The sequence below is a fragment of the Peromyscus leucopus genome, chromosome 13 (assembly GCF_004664715.2).
Source record: "Peromyscus leucopus breed LL Stock chromosome 13, UCI_PerLeu_2.1, whole genome shotgun sequence".
Classification (NCBI taxonomy): Eukaryota; Metazoa; Chordata; class Mammalia; order Rodentia; family Cricetidae; genus Peromyscus; species Peromyscus leucopus.
The window spans coordinates 62,533,293-62,550,703 of NC_051074.1; the positions used below are offsets into that span (position 1 = coordinate 62,533,293).

General features: G+C 51.4%; 2 protein-coding genes across 3 annotated transcripts in view; one reads left to right on the top strand and one right to left on the bottom strand.

The window, feature by feature from the left end:
- Myo1b (myosin IB) overlaps window positions 1–11,452 on the bottom strand; it is a 178,763-nt gene extending 167,311 nt beyond the window's left edge. The window contains exon 1 of one of the 2 annotated variants that reach the window (XM_037210425.1): window positions 11,434–11,452. The gene's annotated coding sequence lies outside the window, so the exon portion shown is untranslated. Of the gene's footprint in view, window positions 1–11,260; window positions 11,393–11,433 lie in introns of those variants that run through there. The other variant, XM_028886602.2, reaches the window with a different exon arrangement.
- On the top strand, window positions 1,642–11,789 carry LOC119088931 (basic proline-rich protein-like). The gene is made up of 5 exons (XM_037210457.1): window positions 1,642–1,794; window positions 2,501–2,668; window positions 4,550–4,690; window positions 10,691–10,988; window positions 11,047–11,789. The coding sequence occupies exons 1-5, from the start codon at window positions 1,642–1,644 to the stop codon at window positions 11,787–11,789; spliced, it is 1,503 nt and encodes a 500-aa protein (XP_037066352.1).
- Window positions 11,790–17,411: the final 5,622 nt, after the last annotated feature.

Consider the following 17,411-nt stretch of genomic DNA (forward strand, 5'->3'; position numbering starts at 1 on the left):
GGGGGGGGGGGGGGCTGTCAGAACTAAAGGCGCTGGGGGGCAGGGAACCTGGAAATGGGGTGTCCGGCTGCACCACAGAGCAGTCCTCTCCTTAGTCAGGCAGATTTGTTTGTTTGGGGAAGAAGCTCACACTGGCCAGGAACCAGTGCCTCCACATGGCTTACCTCAAGCCACAGTTTACTAAGTGACGACCTGACTTAGTGAGGACGGAAGCCCCCCTCAGCCCTCCATGCAGAACAAGGCACCTCAGGGCTCCACAGTCTGATTCGTTTTTCTAATTTACTTTTCATTCCTGTGTATGTGCGTCTCTGAGTATACGCCACATGTGTGAGGGTGCGGGGGTGCAGGGGTGGGGAGGGGGGTGTTGGACTCCTTGAAGCTGAGTGACAAGCAGCTGTAAGCCACCTGACCCTCTGGAAGATCAGTGGGTGACCTGCCGAGGGCTCTCTCCAGCAGACACCTCCTTTCCACTGTCTACAAGAGTTATCCAATCCTGCTCCTCCTCCAACACTAAACCATCCTTCAGGTAGCCCGGTGAATGTTCACTTCCTCACACAGACCCTCTCCACACCCCAGCCTCAACCCCGTTCCCGCCATCTGCCTCTTCTCCAGCCCCCGTCCTTTTCCTTCAGACCACCCTCACAAGGATAGACGGTTCTGTGCCAAGGCTGTAGCACCGGCCACTCTCAGCACTGAGGGGGGATGAAGGAGCATGAGTTCCATGTCAGTCTGGACTAGAGGAAGAGGAGGAAAGAGACGTGGTGATCCGTGTCCGTCTCCACAACCAAATCTCTCACTCTTCCATGGAAGTCAAACCACATCATCTCTGTTCACTATTATGACTCTGTAGCAGGCATCCAAATACTGATGAATAAACCAATGAATGTATTTAAATAACTAGAGGTCACCTTCCCTTACTTCTAAAAGTATATAGTTTTTAAACTGAAATGAAATGTGACATTTCCAATGCATGCTGAAGTTACTTCCTGCTCTACTGAAAGCCACCTGATTTCAGATTCCCAAAGCAAGTACCGGTGAGGCAAGAGCGCAGTCATCCTAAAGCCGTCTATGAACAAAGCCAATCCCTTCTTGATAGACCGAACACAGCAGTCACAGAGGCACCAAACAACCCCCTCACAATGACCACGGGAGCCATGAACACCCAGGGAAATCTCAGAGACAGGAAAGACTTTCACACATAAACTGCGCATTAGATTTCACCAGGGAGATGTGAAAAAAAACCGAAGTAAACGGAGAGGTCTATCACACGTGTGGCAGTGAGCCACGAACATAAAAGCCGCAGTCGGTTCTCCTGAATTTCTGCTTAAATACGTGCAATTCCGGTAACACAAAATTGAGGGCGGAGCAAAGGTAGGGGTGGGGCACTCACAGCGATGTGGGAGAACACGCACATGCACACACGTGCACACACGCGAACACACGCACACACGCGCGCGCGCACACGCACATGCACACACGCACACACACACGCAAACACACACACATGCACATGCACATGCACACACACACACACACACACACACACACACACATTAACCTGAAAGGAGACACAACGGGGCAGCTGTGTGTGACACACGGACTGGAGAGCGTGGCAAACGGTGTGCATCCCCGCCGTACACTATGGTGGACACACAGCGCTATTTCCAGCGTAAGCTGGTGCAGGACACACATTCTCCGCAGAGTCGGAGGGCCGGGGGTCTAAAGATGTACAATGAAGTGACCCCGGCAGAGGGGTGCGGAAACAAGATTTCTCAAGACGTCCCGGAGGCATCCGTCAGTCAGGATGTGTGACAGCCACAGGTCCTTCTGCGGACTTCACTGTACACGACATCCACAAAGACCAGGAGGTCTTCCTGCAAGGAAAACGCACTTCAAACGGAGCAGGGCCAACACTGGCCAAGGAACCCTTTTTTATGGAATTTATGAGCTTTATTTTTTCCACTCTACTACTTTTTTTTTCTTTTTTGTGGAACAACCTATTTTGGGCAAATGCTTTGAAAGGTCTAAACCAGAATAAAGGCTTAAGGATCTGAAGAGAGAGCGCAAGCTGAATGCAGGGAGAACTAAGTGGGTAAAGGGTCGCAGAAAATGGAGACGTGGGCGGTAAGAACGCTTTTTAGCAAAAAATAGCCAAGCCAGGCACGGATTTAAATGGATCTGGGGACAGTGAGCCATCTCCACAGCAAGAAAGCAACCAGTCAAAGGCCTGGCTGGGGTCCCGTTCCTGGACCTGTCAGCCCCACAACTTTATGAGCCTGGATGTGTACAGTAGAGGAGTGACCGTCATGACCCTTGGGTCCCAGCCGCCTCTCAACCACGCCATTCCAGAACTGGGATTCACAATCCAAATACCAACTTCCCAAGTTCTACCTTTAGGGAAAGTGAGAGGTCTGGGATGTGTTTAAGAAACTACGCTACTACAGAGGTTCAAGACACCTCGGACCCTGGATCTAAAGTCGCACCGCACTTCCTTCCCCAGATGTCACAGATCACTGCAGGAACAAGCCCCAAGTCCAACCCAGAGCGGCAGCTCGCACGCTTCTGTGAATTCATCTCCACACCCTGGAAATTTCAGGCAAATGAGAACTTTTTCCTGCAGGGCTCCTCATGCCAGTGCTCATTCAAAACCATGATTCCCACTCCAAATGTAAGTAGATTCTGTGAGGACTGAAAATATAGCTAGAAATGCAAACTGGCACAAACCCAATGTTTATGAAAATTAAGCTATTCCTCAAGGCAGCTGGCCCTGGCTCTAACATGAATGAGCATTGGCAATTCTTCTGAAGCATTTTCAAGGGGGAAAATGGTCAGCTTGGGAAGCAAGCAATGTTTCCCATCTGAACACTCCAACCAGCTCTGCGGGGGCGAACAGCACAGAACCTGAAGGGAAGGAGGGGGGGGGGGCCGGAGAGATGATAAACTGGAAATTGTGAGTGCGACAGCAGGAACCTTGTAATCAGTTGTGTGTGCGTGTGTGGTGTGTGTCTGTGTCTCTGTGTGTGTCTGTGTGTCTGTGTGGTGTGTGTGTGTGGTGTGTGTGTCTGTGTGGGGTGTGTGTGTGGTGTCTGTCTGTCTGTGTGTCTGTATGTGTATGGTGTGTGTGTGTAGTATATGTCTCTCTGTGTGTGTCTGTGTGTGTGCATGTGGTGTGTGTGTGTCTGTGTGGTGTGTGTGTGTCTGTGTGGTGTGTGTGTGGTGTCTGTCCGTGTGTGTCTGTGTGTATATGTATGTCTCTGTGTGTGTGTGTGTATGGTGTGTGTGTGGTGTCTGTGTATGTATGTCTGTGTGTGTGTATGTGCGTGTACTGTGTGTGTCTGTGTGGTGTGTGTGTGTGTATATGGTATGTGTATGGTATATGTCTCTGTGTGTATGTGTGTGTCTGTGTGTGGTTTTTTAGGTCGCTGCCTGAAAATCCTTCATAAAACCAGGGAAGGAGAGTAATAGGTCCGTGACACCTAAGACCAACAGCTAGTAGGCTCTTCCATTGCTCTTTCAATTCGGTTTTCTAAGCTATCTAAAGACACTGAATTCTCAGACTGGGTAAGTCCAGGACTCCGGAGACAGTCAAAGGAAGCTCGAGTTCAAGGCCAGCCTGGGCTACCCAGTGGTGAGACTGCCTAAGGCCAGCCTGGGCTACCCAGTGAATGAGACTGCCTAAGGCCAGCCTGGGCTACCCAGTGGTGAGACTTCCTAAGGCCAGCCTGGGCTACCCAGTGCATGAGACTGCCTAAGGCCAGCCTGGGCTACCCAGTGGATGGGACTGCCTAAGGCCAGCCTGGGCTACCCAGTGGTGAGACTGCCTAAGGCCAGCCTGGGCTACCCAGTGCATGAGACTGCCTAAGGGCAGCCTGGGCTACCCAGTGGATGAGACTGCCTAAGGCCAGCCTGGGCTACCCAGTGCATGAGACTGCCTAAGGCCAGCCTGGGCTACCCAGTGCATGAGACTGCCTAAGGCCAGCCTGGGCTACCCAGTGGTGAGACTGCCTAAGGCCAGCCTGGGCTACCCAGTGCATGAGACTGCCTAAGGCCAGCCTGGGCTACCCAGTGGATGGGACTGCCTAAGGCCAGCCTGGGCTACCCAGTGGTGAGACTGCCTAAGGCCAGCCTGGGCTACCCAGTGCATGAGACTGCCTAAGGCCAGCCTGGGCTACCCAGTGCATGAGACTGCCTAAGGCCAGCCTGGGCTACCCAGTGCATGAGACTGCCTAAGGCCAGCCTGGGCTACCCAGTGGATGGGACTGCCTAAGGCCAGCCTGGGCTACCCAGTGGTGAGACTGCCTCATGTAAAAGAGACTGGGGTGATTTGGTTTGCCCCCCAACCCCCACACCACGGGTTAAACTCCTTTTACACTAGGCAAGGACTCTACACCACCAGCCCCAGACATTTTTATGACATATTAAGGGGAAATCTTTGTGATAACTGCGTGAAGGATAAAATCTAATCACCCAGATTCTCTTTTGAAATAAGTTTAAAAACTTAAAAAACAATTAATTCTACTAACGCCCCTTTGCCCGACTTTGCTCGCAGGCCGTTCGCAGGCCAGCCCCGCCACTTCACGCTCACGTCACCCTGCACTGCCTACAGCACACTCCCCCGGGTACACTGAAGACCAGAGGCCAGGCAAGCTCCCACAATCCTCCACGGCACCCAACTCCTGCAGAAAGCGAGGTGAGGTTGGGGGTCTGGAGGACCCGACAAGGAAGGCCCCCAGCCAGGGCCTGGCTTCTCAGAACCAAGTCTTGTGGTGATAAGAACCAGGCCTGGGGAGCTGAGCACAAAATCCAGAAGAGGAGGATGAAGTGAGAGAGACCGACCCATTTTCCCAGCCATGGGCCGGGCAAGGGCACACACAGGAAGTCTGAGGCCTGGTGACGAAGTAAACGAGGAACGGGGGAGTCTCTCTCCAAAGTGGGTGCTCTCTCCAAATCCTTAAAACTCACTCCTTGAGGGCTGGAGAGGTGGCTCAGTGGTTAAGAGCACTGGCTGCTCTTCCAGAGGACCTGGGTTCAATTCCCAGCATCCATATGGCAGCTAACAACTGTCTCTGCCTCCAAGATCTGACACCCTCACACAGACATACATGCAGGCAAAAATAAAATAAATAAATTATTAAAAAAAAAAAAAAAAAAAAAACCTCACTCCTTGAAAGTGGCCCAAGGCCAGTAGATAGTTCAGTGCTTGCCACTCAAGTCCTGTGACCTAAGTTTCATCCCTGGGCCCCTGTCAAGGTGGATGGGAAAAAACTTATGCCACGTCCTGTGCACATGCATGCACTAATAATAATAATAATAATAATAATAATAATAATAATAATAATAAACCAAGTACTTAGGGAACAATATCATGAATAGCCCAGAGCATAACATGGACTAGGAAGGTGATGGCTAGTGTCAACTTGACAGAATCCAGAATTCCCAGGAAGATGGGCCCCTGGGCACGTCTAGGGATTACCTTGACTGTGTTGAGGTGGAAAGAGCCATCCACGGTGGGTCTGTGGGCGGCATCTCTCCGGCTGGGACCCTGGACTACATTACGTGGGAAAGCTGAGATCAGCAGCAGCAGCAGGTCACTGCCCTCTGACTCTTGTCTGTAGTAAAAAACATCTCCAGCAGCTTCGAGCTCCCGATGCCCTGACTTCCCAGCCAGGACTCACTGTACCTTAAAGTATGAGCCAAAATGAACTCTTTCTTCTTTTAAATTCCTTTGTCAAGATATTCTAGCCGGGCGGTGGTGGCGCACGCCTTTAATCCCAGCACTCGGGAGGCAGAGGCAGGCGGATCTCTGTGAGTTCCCGGACAGGCTCCAAAGCTACACAGAGAAACTCTGTCTCAAAAAAACAAAAAACAAAACAAAAGATATTCTAACACAGCAACAGGAAAAGAGACTAAGAGAGAGATCCCTCCTTTACGGACTTGGTGTATCTTGCTCACCACAGCCCAAAACTCAATACCCTGGAGGTGGTGGTCAACTGCAGTCACCGTGAAATACCCTGGAGGTGGGGATGAACTAACTACAGTCACAGTGAAATACCCTGGAGGTGGGGATGAACTAACTACAGTCACAGTGAAATACCCTGGAGGCAGTGGTGAACTACAGTTACCATGAAATACCCTGGAGGCAGTGATGAACTGCAGTCACCGGGAACATAGAACGGAAGGATGCCGGAGCCAAGCACTCGACAGGAACCCATGTGTTGTTCGGTCCTTCTCGCACAAAACGGGTCCTGATACTCCAGGTTTGGAGCTCAGGGTGCGGGGCCTGAATCTTCTCACATCATCGTAACTGAAGGAAACGAAGCCCAGGACGGAGCTGGCACCTGTGTGTCCTTCCTCTCTCCTGCTTCTGTTTATTTTCAGCTTTCATCTGGGCAGCATGTGCGGCCTTGGCCTTGTCGGCCACTCTCTCCACCTCCACAACATCCATCTGCCCTGCGACGCTGCCCTCCGAGGAACGATGCGTTTCCTTTATTGCTTTTGAAGGGTGTCCAGTACAGGGTCTCACTTCAGCTGGGTGTTTAATAAAATGCAGCCTGATGAAGAAGGCACCCAAAACTGTCGCAGCCCACAAAATGCCGTCAGGGCCGTCTGCTGAGGGCCCTCCTCCCCCCTCCCCCCCAAGCACTGCTTCAGGACCGGTCTGCAGGGCCTGTGTGGCCTTTATCAGAGAAGTTAACGGGCAGAAAGAGACCAAGCCACTGGGAGCCATTGACCCTGGAGACCCCAGTAGTATCCTGGACTGAAATACTTAAGACAAATAAAGGCACAATTTACAGTCTCTAAATTCTTATGTTAGGAACATGTCTATGTATGTATACATGTATGGTGTGTGTGTGTGTGTGTGTGTGTGTGTGTGTGTGTATAAGGGGGTGATTTTTCTTTAATCTTTCCAGGAGCATCTAAGAACTCCATAAATAATTCGTGTGTGTCAATATAAGGCTCCATCCTGCTCCTGCGCTTGGCTTGGTGGTCAGTCTGTCCCAAGGCCTGGTCTCTCTGCCCAGCACCACTCTGCTGCAGTCCGAGGACACAGGTCATCTCTGTTCCCCTTCCACCCTGATGTCTAAACTAGTTCACATCCCAGTGGGGAAGGACTAAGCACACAAATCATGTGGAGTGTGTTCCCACAGAGCTCAGTAATGTGATGACCTCAGAGCATCCAGTGAAGGAGACCCTTGACACTTCCCTACGGAAGAATGTCTTCGCAAAAGGCCCCCGCCGGGCGGAGAGCATGTGCTGGGAAAATCCTCAGCCTGCGGCTTCGTGTGTTTCCAATTCTGATGTCCCACTTCCTCTCGGCATCACATTCCTCCTGGGTCTCAGCTGAGGAGCAAAGGGCAGTGTTCTTAAAGGCTTTAAGATAAAAAGAGCTAAAATGGACTTCAAGAAAGAGAAAACGGATAATCCTATATAAAGTCAACTTCTACTCTACCAGTTTGAAGTGTTTTTTTAAAAAAGAACTTATTTTTAAATGTTGGCAGCCTAACTTTTTATAAATAAAGTTGTTTATGTAAACTGGGTGTGGTGGCACACGCCTTTAATCCCAGTGTTCACAGGGGTGTAGGGACGGCAAATTCCAGGCCAGCCTCGACTACACAGCCATAAAGAGAGCTAGAGATGTAACTCCCTTGGGAGAGTCCTTGCCTAGCATGAAGGAAGTCCTGAATTCAACCTCCACAGCCTCATAAGCGAGGCGGCACAAGCCTGTAATCGAGCACTCTGGAGAGGGAAGCGTCGGGGTGGGGGCACAGATATTCAGGGTCATCCTCAGCTACACAGTAAGATATGGGCCGGCCTGGCCTACATAAGACCCCGGTGGGGTGGGGTATTTTTTAAGCATTCATATACACCTTTCAAACCATGATATTTTAAAAACAGTAATGTCCCTGGATCTGCAATTCCAAACCTACTTCACAGTGGCTTTAGGGAAGGATCAATTATAATACACGTGATAATGATTTGGAACCTGCAGAGGTTCAGGTGAATGGTCAAATTATGATTATTCACACTATTCTGTTTATGTTTGTGGTTTGTTTTTTCAGACAGGGTCTCTCCACATAGCCCTGGCTGGCCTTGAACTCACTGTCAGCCTCTGCCTCCAGATTACGAGGATTAATGGCATACAGCACCACGCCCAGCAATTACACTGTGTTAGTTAGAATCAGGCACTCAAACCTCACGTCTGTCACTTACTAGAGACCTGCAGAACTCTAACAGAACCAGAGGCAATGCACTGAGCAGGGAGCTTTGGCTCACACATACAATCTCTGCACACGGGAGGCTGAGGCAGGAGGATTGCCATTCACTAACAACCAGCACAGGCTATATAGTGATTTCTGGAGAGTCTGGGAGGAAAAGACCTGTCTCAAAACAAACAAATAAATAAATAATTTTAACTGGGCACAGAGGGCTGTGCCTGTAACGCTAGCCTGGGGGTGGGAGAAGAGGCTGGAGGATCAGGAGCTCTAGGCCAGCCTGGGCTAACTGAGACCTTTGGCCAAGTTATTTTAAAGATTAATATAGAGAGGATGTCTGTAAAATTCTGCACATAATGAACCTCCTCAGCGGTAACTATAACTAGCATTAGCCTATTCCATTAAAATCTAAATGTCTAGCTGTCGCAAACAATGGGGCAGAGATGGAAGAGACACACACCTCGCCCCAAAAGGAGGTCAAGTGGTACCGGCATGGACCCCCAAGAGATGCCAAGGACACCACCGTTCTCTTCTTAGACAAACGCCCGGCCCACTCCCAGCCCACACTCCTCCCCAGTGATGTCAGTCCATCCCCACTGCTTTGCCCAGCTGTGCAGCACCCAGGGAAAGCCAGCCCTCAACTCCAGGTTTGACAGAGTGCTGATTCACCCCAGAAGGGTGTGCAACCTCTTGCCTGACGTATCACACAATCCCACATCCACTGGGACAGCCAGAGGCCAGAAACCAGCTAGCTCTTTAAGGAGTCTCCCATTCATGTCTCCAGCAGCACTAGGCTTTACATTTTGTTAATGTATGGACCCAAGAGCACTTGGGAGGCATCCAACCGACCGCACTTAACCAAACAGCTCATATGAATGGAAAGTCTAGAATGGCGGGATAATAAAAAAAAAAAAGAGTCAAGTCGCTCTGTGGACTGTCTGTGGCACGGTGCTTCGCCAGCCCGTGTGTCAGCTGTAAGGACACACAACGCAACACTTGGACACCGTCCCACTCCAACTCCACATCACAATGGCTTTTCAGGACATGTTCCACCGCTTTACAGCCTGGCCCGAACGCCTGACCACATCCCCCTCCAAAGAGACAGGCAGGAGCTTGCACAGCTCTTTTCCATTACCACTTAGCGGGCACAAAACATTTTTTCCCCCAGAGTAAGCTCCCAATTCGCCTTCTAAGGTTAAAAGGCTTACGGGTTCAGCTCCTCTTAGCAGCAAATGGCCAACGTGGTGGTTTCACGGTGGCCCCTCAGCTTGTCCAACAGGCAGCGCGGGTCCCAGCCAGGAGGCTGTTAGGTTATCTAACACCACAGTAATTCTAACCTGCACTGGACTTTGGGTCTCTTCCATCGGCGTCCCACAGGCATAACCATCAGTGCCTGGAAATGTCAGCCGCCTCCTCCCCAAACAGTTTTGCTTGGAATGCCCTGCTCACAAGCAACCTTCACTCAGTCCCCAAGGCTCACTCCCGGTCTGAGCTCGGCCAGTCCTTCTGAGATTGTCGGCTCTAGTCTAGGACGGGGTCAGTGTCACTAAGGCCTGACGTACTACATGCCATTTTACTCCTCCTAAAAAACGAGAGAACTATTCACTGTCAAGCATGTTCTCCTCTCTTACTCCAGCTGGTCCACAGGCAGCGGGAAAGCACAGAGCACTTGAAGCTGTGGCTCCAGTCTCAAAACCCAACCCCAAAAAGAGTGTGGGGTGTTTTTTGTTTTTTTGTTTTTTCTAGGACCAAGGACAAAAGAATTCTCCACTCGGTATTACATCATCTGATTCATTTATTTAGCAACGTCTGATTTCCTGGTGGTTCCCAAGCCTCAAATATTCTTGGAAATGCATCATACTATACTGTAGGATGATGAAGAAAACTATTTTGTCAAAATGATTCTACACACACCCTAGGCGGGGGTGGTGGTGCACACCTTTAGTCCCAGCACTGAGGCAAAGGCAAGCGGGTCTCTGAGTTCCAGGTCGGCCAGGGTATAAGCCATGTGTCAAAACACAGTTTTTTGTTTGGGTGTTTTGTTTTGTTGTCTGCCTATTCGAGTCACAATGAAATGCACAGATATACACGTACACAAGTATCCTGATTGACTGCAAAATCTTTCAAAAAAGGAAAAAAAAAGAAAGAAAAGAAAAAAGCTCTTCATCCATTCTAACAAGATCTGCTTTCAGCAAACTCCCAGGGCCCGAGCCTACAACTTCAAGGAAGAACAGAACTTGTTGCAACAATTAGTGCTAGGCCGTAGCACGAACAAAGCACCGCAAATAAACTCCACAGGCCTTCAGACAGAAGGTTGTGTTTGTAATTAACTCCAACGCACTCTCGTCACCCCCCTCCCCAGCGCTCCACCCTGCCCAGCACCCTCCGGGGCTCCCGTTCCCAATCTGGTTTCCATCCGAGCCCCGCCCCCTTCCCCAAGCCTCTCTGGGACTGTGAATCAATCCCATCCCGGGCAGGAAACGGGACCCGGGGCAGCCCCCTCCGCGGTGGCCGAACAAAGGAGTGGAGCGCAGCTGCACGCGCAGGGCGAGCCACCGGGTCCTGCGCCCCTCCTCGTGCGCCGCGGCCCCGGCACACCGCACCTGAACCCCACTCCCCAGGACGCCCCATTGTTCTGCCTCCGCTTCCCCTTCCCACAGGAAGCCATACCATGTCCTTCCATAGACCCCGGGGGCCAGGAAACTCCAGTGGGCCCGAGGGATGGAGGGAGGGGTGCGTGGGCCCGTGGAAAGCGGGGTCCCCCGGTGCCCATAGGTACGAAGCGGATATCACGGAGTGAGAGCAACTTAAGTTGCCGAGCCCCGGCCCCCAGCTCCGGCCGGCCCCCCGGAGCCACACGGAGCAGCGATCACCCTCGGGGTGACCTCGAGCGCGCGTGGGCTCACGCCGGAGCGCTGCCGCGCGCCCCGCACGAGCGCCCCGGGAAGCGCTGACCCGCGGCCGCAGGCTGCGGCTGAGCCCCGGGCCCGCGCGCGCACAAAGGCACGGGGCGGGAAGGGACCCGGCACGGGGGAGCGCAGCGTTACCTCGCCCGGCGCCCGCTCTGCCCGCTCCTCCGCCTGCTCCGCCTCCGCGTGCTGCTCGCTGGCCGCCGCCTGGGGGACGCGGGTCCGAACGAACGGTGCGGGGCTCGTGCCACAGCCGCTGCCGCCGCCGCCGAGGGTCCCGCGCCGCGCAGCCCACCGCGCGCCCCGCGTACCTAGCGCCGCGTCCGTCCGCCCGCCCGGCTCCGAGTGCGCTGGCTTCAGGCGCGGCAGCGGCGGCAGCGGCGGCGGCGCGGCCACTCCCCTCTCCCGGCGGGGGCGGCGACCTCGCCCGGACGCGCCCCTCGCTCCAGGGCCGCGGCTCACCCAGGCGCAGGCCGCACAGCGCCCCCCGGTGAGCGCCCGGAGGGGTGGGGACACCCGGGGACGCGCGCTGACCCTTCACCTTGGTCTCTGCGAGATCGGCGGCGGCGTCCTGCAGACCAGAAATGCAGAGGCTGACAGCTGGAAGGGCCTGGGCGCGAACTCCGGCACAGAGAACAGTCCTTCCCCATATTATCTCCTCTCCTAGGTCAAAGTTTGGGTGCCAAAGAATTATCACAAAAATGCTAATTTACCGAAAGAGAAAACAGCGTACGGTGCGAGGCTTTTATTGTCTGTCACTCACATACATATTGAGCATAGCGTTGGGTACTGGGCAATGACTGGCAGTCACTTGGTCATGGTAGGGGGTCTAGAGAATCAGGATCCCCCAGCTTCACCTCCCCACACTGGGATTCAGGGCAAGCCACATGACCCTGGGTCTGGCTTCATCCTGGAAGTGGGAAGGGTGTTCATCAAAGTTACTCATGGGGTGAGGTGAGGATTACTTGCTGAGGTGTTAAAAGCACGGCAGACACAGTAATTATTACTCATGAGTCTAACTACTTTATCCTATAATGGAATAAATTGCCATAAATGGGGCCAGGTTTAGATGCACTGACCTATATCTGGAAACTGTCACTAAAATAAGGTGAACCAAAGATTTCAAACCTTAAATAGTCACTCTGTCCTGTCGGCACTGGGGCTTATCAAACGCCACCAGCACCTCTACAAACTGTGTCTGCTCGGAATCCTGTCGTCCCGGCTGCCAACATCAGCATCAGCTACGTCTTCAGCTGGCATGATCATGGTCTAGACTAACACACATTTGAGTACTGGGTACAATTTTATTTCATCTTCACAAAAACCTGCGCGGTGAGTTACTTTCTTATTTTTTTATTTTAGAGACCAGGACAACCAAGGGCAGAGAGGTCTTTCTTCTGGCTAAAAAGTGATACAGCTGCGGAGAAAACCACCAATTCTTTGGTATATCTCTCTTCGAGGGCAGCTGTTGACTGATTGACCTCCTCTTGCGTGCAGGCTGGACTTCCAACTGAATTCTGACAAATGGGATGCAGCAGATGTGATGTGGCCAGCCCAGCTCATAAAGGAGATGCATCCTTTTACGTTCCCCCTACCTGCCCTGCCGCACCCCAGCCAGGTATCCCAGGCTGAGAGTGCCAGCCAGTGTCAGCTGCTCCAGACATGTGAAGGGGTGAGCCTTAACGATGACTCTAGCCTCAGTCACCGTAGACCATATGGGGTAAGACCTAGAGAGAAAGGCCAGCCAAGTTAAGTCAGTCCCCAGAAACCAGAACGGTAAGAATTTGTCCTTGGACTGGTTGTTAATAAAGCAACACATGCTTGGCACGGTGGCCCCATGATTGTCCCCACCACAGGTGATCCAGGGAGCCACCCCAGGCCTTGACAACCTCGTATGATGAAGACAACGACTCTCAGCTTCCAGAGAAACAACATACAGATCTGCCACCTGGCAACATGTTTTAGACGCACACCTCTTGAATTTGCCCTGATCTTTGGTTCTGTTTGCTTATACCAACTGGATAGCAACAGTCTCTGAACCCTGCTGGCCAACCCACCTTTCTAAAAGTAGCAGAAGTACCAATGACAGGTTCATAAACCATGTAAGTCAATGGATTGAAGAGGAGGGAAAACACCAAAAATGTTTTGAGACAGGAGTCCGTTGTATCACAGACTGGCTTCAAACTCGCTGTGTAGCCAAGGGTGACTGACCTCCCGCGTCCTTGAGATTACACACAGACACCCTCAACCACCTGTTTGATGCTGCGTTGAGGATGAACCCAGGGCTTCACACATGCTTGGCAGGCTCTCTGCCAACGCGGCTACATTCCCAGACCTAGGATGTTTGATCATAGACGTCGGTCAGGTTTTAGTGAAGAGTTTGGGACGAGATACTTCTCAGTGGGACTATTTTGAGAACTGAGAAGAGGAAATCCTGAGGATCCTGCCCCGAGAAGGGATAGGAACCTAGCTAGACTGGAAATTTTGAGGTTGCTGCCCCAAGGAAAGATGGGAACCTAGCTAGGCTGGGATAGTTCTGCCTTCAGATCTCTCAGAGTGGAGGAGATTGAGGCTTTTTTTTTTCCTGCTTTTAAGTGGTTCCAAAAAAAGTACTAGGAACTGCTGTTCCATCTAATATACACTGAGAAAATTAACCAAGAAACTATTAGAAAACCAAGTGAAGAACAGCCCGAGAGCATGTCACAATTATTTTTAAAAAACACCATTAGCCTAGTTTTCATAACCCTCAGAGCTTCTGAGGACGCACCACCGGGTTTGAAATCCCTTCACCTTCCTGACTGTGTTTTTATAAAGCCAATCAGCCAAGAACTTTTGAGAAAAGATAAAAATGTTCTAAAAGTTGTCAAAAGTTGATAAATCCACCAACTGCAAAGGCATTTTTTACTTTCTCCTTGGTCTCTTTGGAGGAAATAAAGACGATTATATGAAGGGTTTGAGGTGGAAAACATAAATTATCAAGTCCGAAGAGCAAAGGCATCTTAGGACTGGTCTTCACCCAGAGGCTCACACTCTAACCCTGGGGCCAGCAGACCTGTGGGGGGGGGGGGGCTCACACTCTAACCCTGGGGCCAGCAGACCTGTGCAGGGGCTCACACTCTAACCCTGGGGCCAGCAGACCCATGCAGAGGCTCACACTCTAACCCTGGGGCCAGCAGACCTGTGCGGGGGCTCACACTCTAACCCTGGGGCCAGCAGACCTGTGTGGAGGCTCACACTCTAACCCTGGGGCCAGCAGACCCTTGCAGAGGCTCACACTCTAACCCTGGGGCCAGCAGACCTGTGCAGGGGCTCACACTCTAATCCTGGAGGTGGCTCACACTCTAACCCTGGGGCCAGCAGACCTGTGTGGAGGCTCACACTCTAACCCTGGGGCCAGCAGACCTGTGTGGAGGCTCACACTCTAACCCTGGGGCCAGCAGACCTGTGTGGAGGCTCACACTCTAACCCTGGGGCCAGCAGACCTGTGTGGAGGCTCACACTCTAACCCTGGGGCCAGCAGACCTGTGTGGAGGCTCACACTCTAACCCTGGGGCCAGCAGACCTGTGCGGGGGCTCACACTCTCTCTGTGGCGAGCACAGAAGTGAAATGCTGTGATACCTTAGGAGTTCTTGTCTTAGCTTTGTCTTGTCTTTCAGATGGCTCAGTGGGCAGAGCACTCGGGCAAGCCTGGCAACCTAAGCTTGATCCCTGGAAGTCTACAGAGTGAAGGAGAGACCTGACCCCACAAAGCTGTCCCAGCCTCCACAAGTGTGCCCCAGCAACAACAATAATGAATAAATGGCTTTTTATCAAACTAGCATAGAGTTGGTGTTTGTTTGTTTTTTGAGGCGCTCGGCATGGGTATAAAAGAAGAGTGGCAGAGCCGTGAAACCTGCTCCTGTCTTATTTCGGTGTTAGCAAGCAGAAGAGTGGGCTAGATGTCATAAACTCAGATTCTGTCGGTGTTCCTGACTTAGCTGGCTTTGCAGCCTGGTCCAGAAGACTCACATTCCCTGCCTCTGCTGGCTAGTTTTATGTCAACTTGCCACAACTAGAGTCATCTGGGGAGAGGGGACCTCAGCTGAGAGGCTGCCCCCGCTAGATTGGACAGTAGGCAGAGGCTGTGGGTCATTTTCTTGATTGGTGATTGACGTGAGCGGGTGGTGGCACTCCCAGGCTGTGGTATTAGATGCTATCACATAGCAGGCTGAGCAAACCATGGGGATCACACCAGTCAGCAGCTCCCCTCCATGGCCTCTGCATCAGCTCCTGCCTCCAGGCTCCTGCCCTGTCCCTCGGTGATGGACTGACTGCGACGTGGAAGTGTGAACTGAGTAAATCCTTTCCTCCCAAGTTGCCTTTGGTCATGATGTTTCATCGCAGTGATAGAAACCATAACGAAGACACTGCCCAAGTGTTTTATAACCAGCAGGAAACTTCTGTTTCTGCGGCATCTCTCTCTCCTCATCTGCCCACCTACATGCTTAGTTTGCGCCCACTTTACTTATCTGTTCCTGAGCACAGTGCTGAGGTGAACCCTGCTGTCTGACATGGAAACATCTTGATGTTGCACTTTCTCCAGTTTATGAAATCTATCTGCATACATTCATACAAATGTTGACTTCTCCAACTGAGTAATAGCGGCCTGCATATTAAACCAGTCAACTCTGGCCAGGTGGTGGTGGCACATGCCTTTAATCCCAGCACTTGGGAGACAAAGCCAGGCAGATCACTGTGAGTTCGAGGCCAGCCTGGTCTACAGAGTGAGTTCCAGGAAAGGCACCAAAACTACATGGCCCTGTCTTGAAAAACCAAACCAAACAAAACAAAACAGAACAAAAAAAAAAAAAAAAAAAAAAAAAGTCAACCAGGTCCATGGAAATAAGAACATTTTTACTCCACACCCCCAGAAAATTTCTGTCTTAGTTAGGGTTTTTAATGCTCAGTTGAACCACCATGCCCCAAAAGCAAGTTGGGCAGGAAAAGGTTTATTTGGCTTACACATCCATGCTGTGGATATTGCTCTATATAAATAAAACACTGATGGCCAGTGACCAGGCAGAAAGTAGGTTGCCAGGCAGGAAGTAGGTGGGACAAGGAGAGAGGAGAATTCTGGGAAGCAGAAGGCTGAGGGGAGAGACACTGCAGCCACCGCCAGGACAAGCAGCATGTAAAGACTCTGGTAAGCCACCAGCCACGTGGCAAGGTATAGATTTATAGAAATGGGTTAATTTAAGATAAAAGAACAGTTAGCAAGAAGCCTGCCACGGCCATACAGTTTATAAGTAATGTAAGCGTCTGAGTGATTATTTTATACGTGGATTGTGGGACTGTGGGGCTTGGGGAACCTGGAGAGAAGCCCTCCAGCAACACATCCATATTGCTATTTATCATTTATCATCAAGGAAAGTCAGGACAGGGACTCAAACGGCTGGAAGCTGAAGGCAGGAGCTGATACAGAGGCCATGGAGGGGTGCTGCTTACTGACTTGTGTGGTGATATATTGTGTACCCCAGTAAAGCTTGCCTGAGGATCAGAAAATAAAACCAGCCACTATATGAAACATAGAGATCAGGCAGTGGTAGCACACACCTTTAATCTTAGCATTCGGGAGGCAGAGATCCTTCCGCATCTCTGTGAGTTCAAGGCTACACTGGGAACAGAGCCAGGCATGATGGCTCACACGCCTTTAATCCCAACAGTAGGAAGGAAGTAAGACAGCAGGGCACAGAAAGGCAATTAAGGTGTGAGTAAACAGGAAGTCTCTCTCTTGAGGCTGAGGATTTCGTAGAGGTAAGAATGTGGCTAGCCTGTTCTGTTTCTCTGATCTTTCAGCTTTCACTCCAATATCTGGCTCCAGGGTTTTTTTGTTTGTTTAATGGATAAGATCTTTTAAGATTCGTATTACAGACTTGCTTCACATGGCCTGCTCAACCTGCTTACTTACAGAACCCGGGACTACCAGCCCAGGAATGGAACCACCCACCATGGCCTGGGCCCTCCCCAACCCTCACTGATTAAGAAAATGCCTTACAGCTGGATCTCATGGAGGCATTTTTCTCAACTGAGGTTCCCTCCTTTCAGATAACTCTAGTTTGTGTGTTAAGTTGACATAAGACTAGCCAGCACAATTTCCTACTCCAAAAATGAAACCATCTTACAGAGAATGGGCTGTCCTGGAGGACAGTCCTGTGGCTTCACAGGCATGCTGTCTCATGCAGCCTTCACAGGAGAGGGCTGTCATTCTTGCACTGTGTTAGAGCTGGTGGAACCCAGGCAGGAAACGTT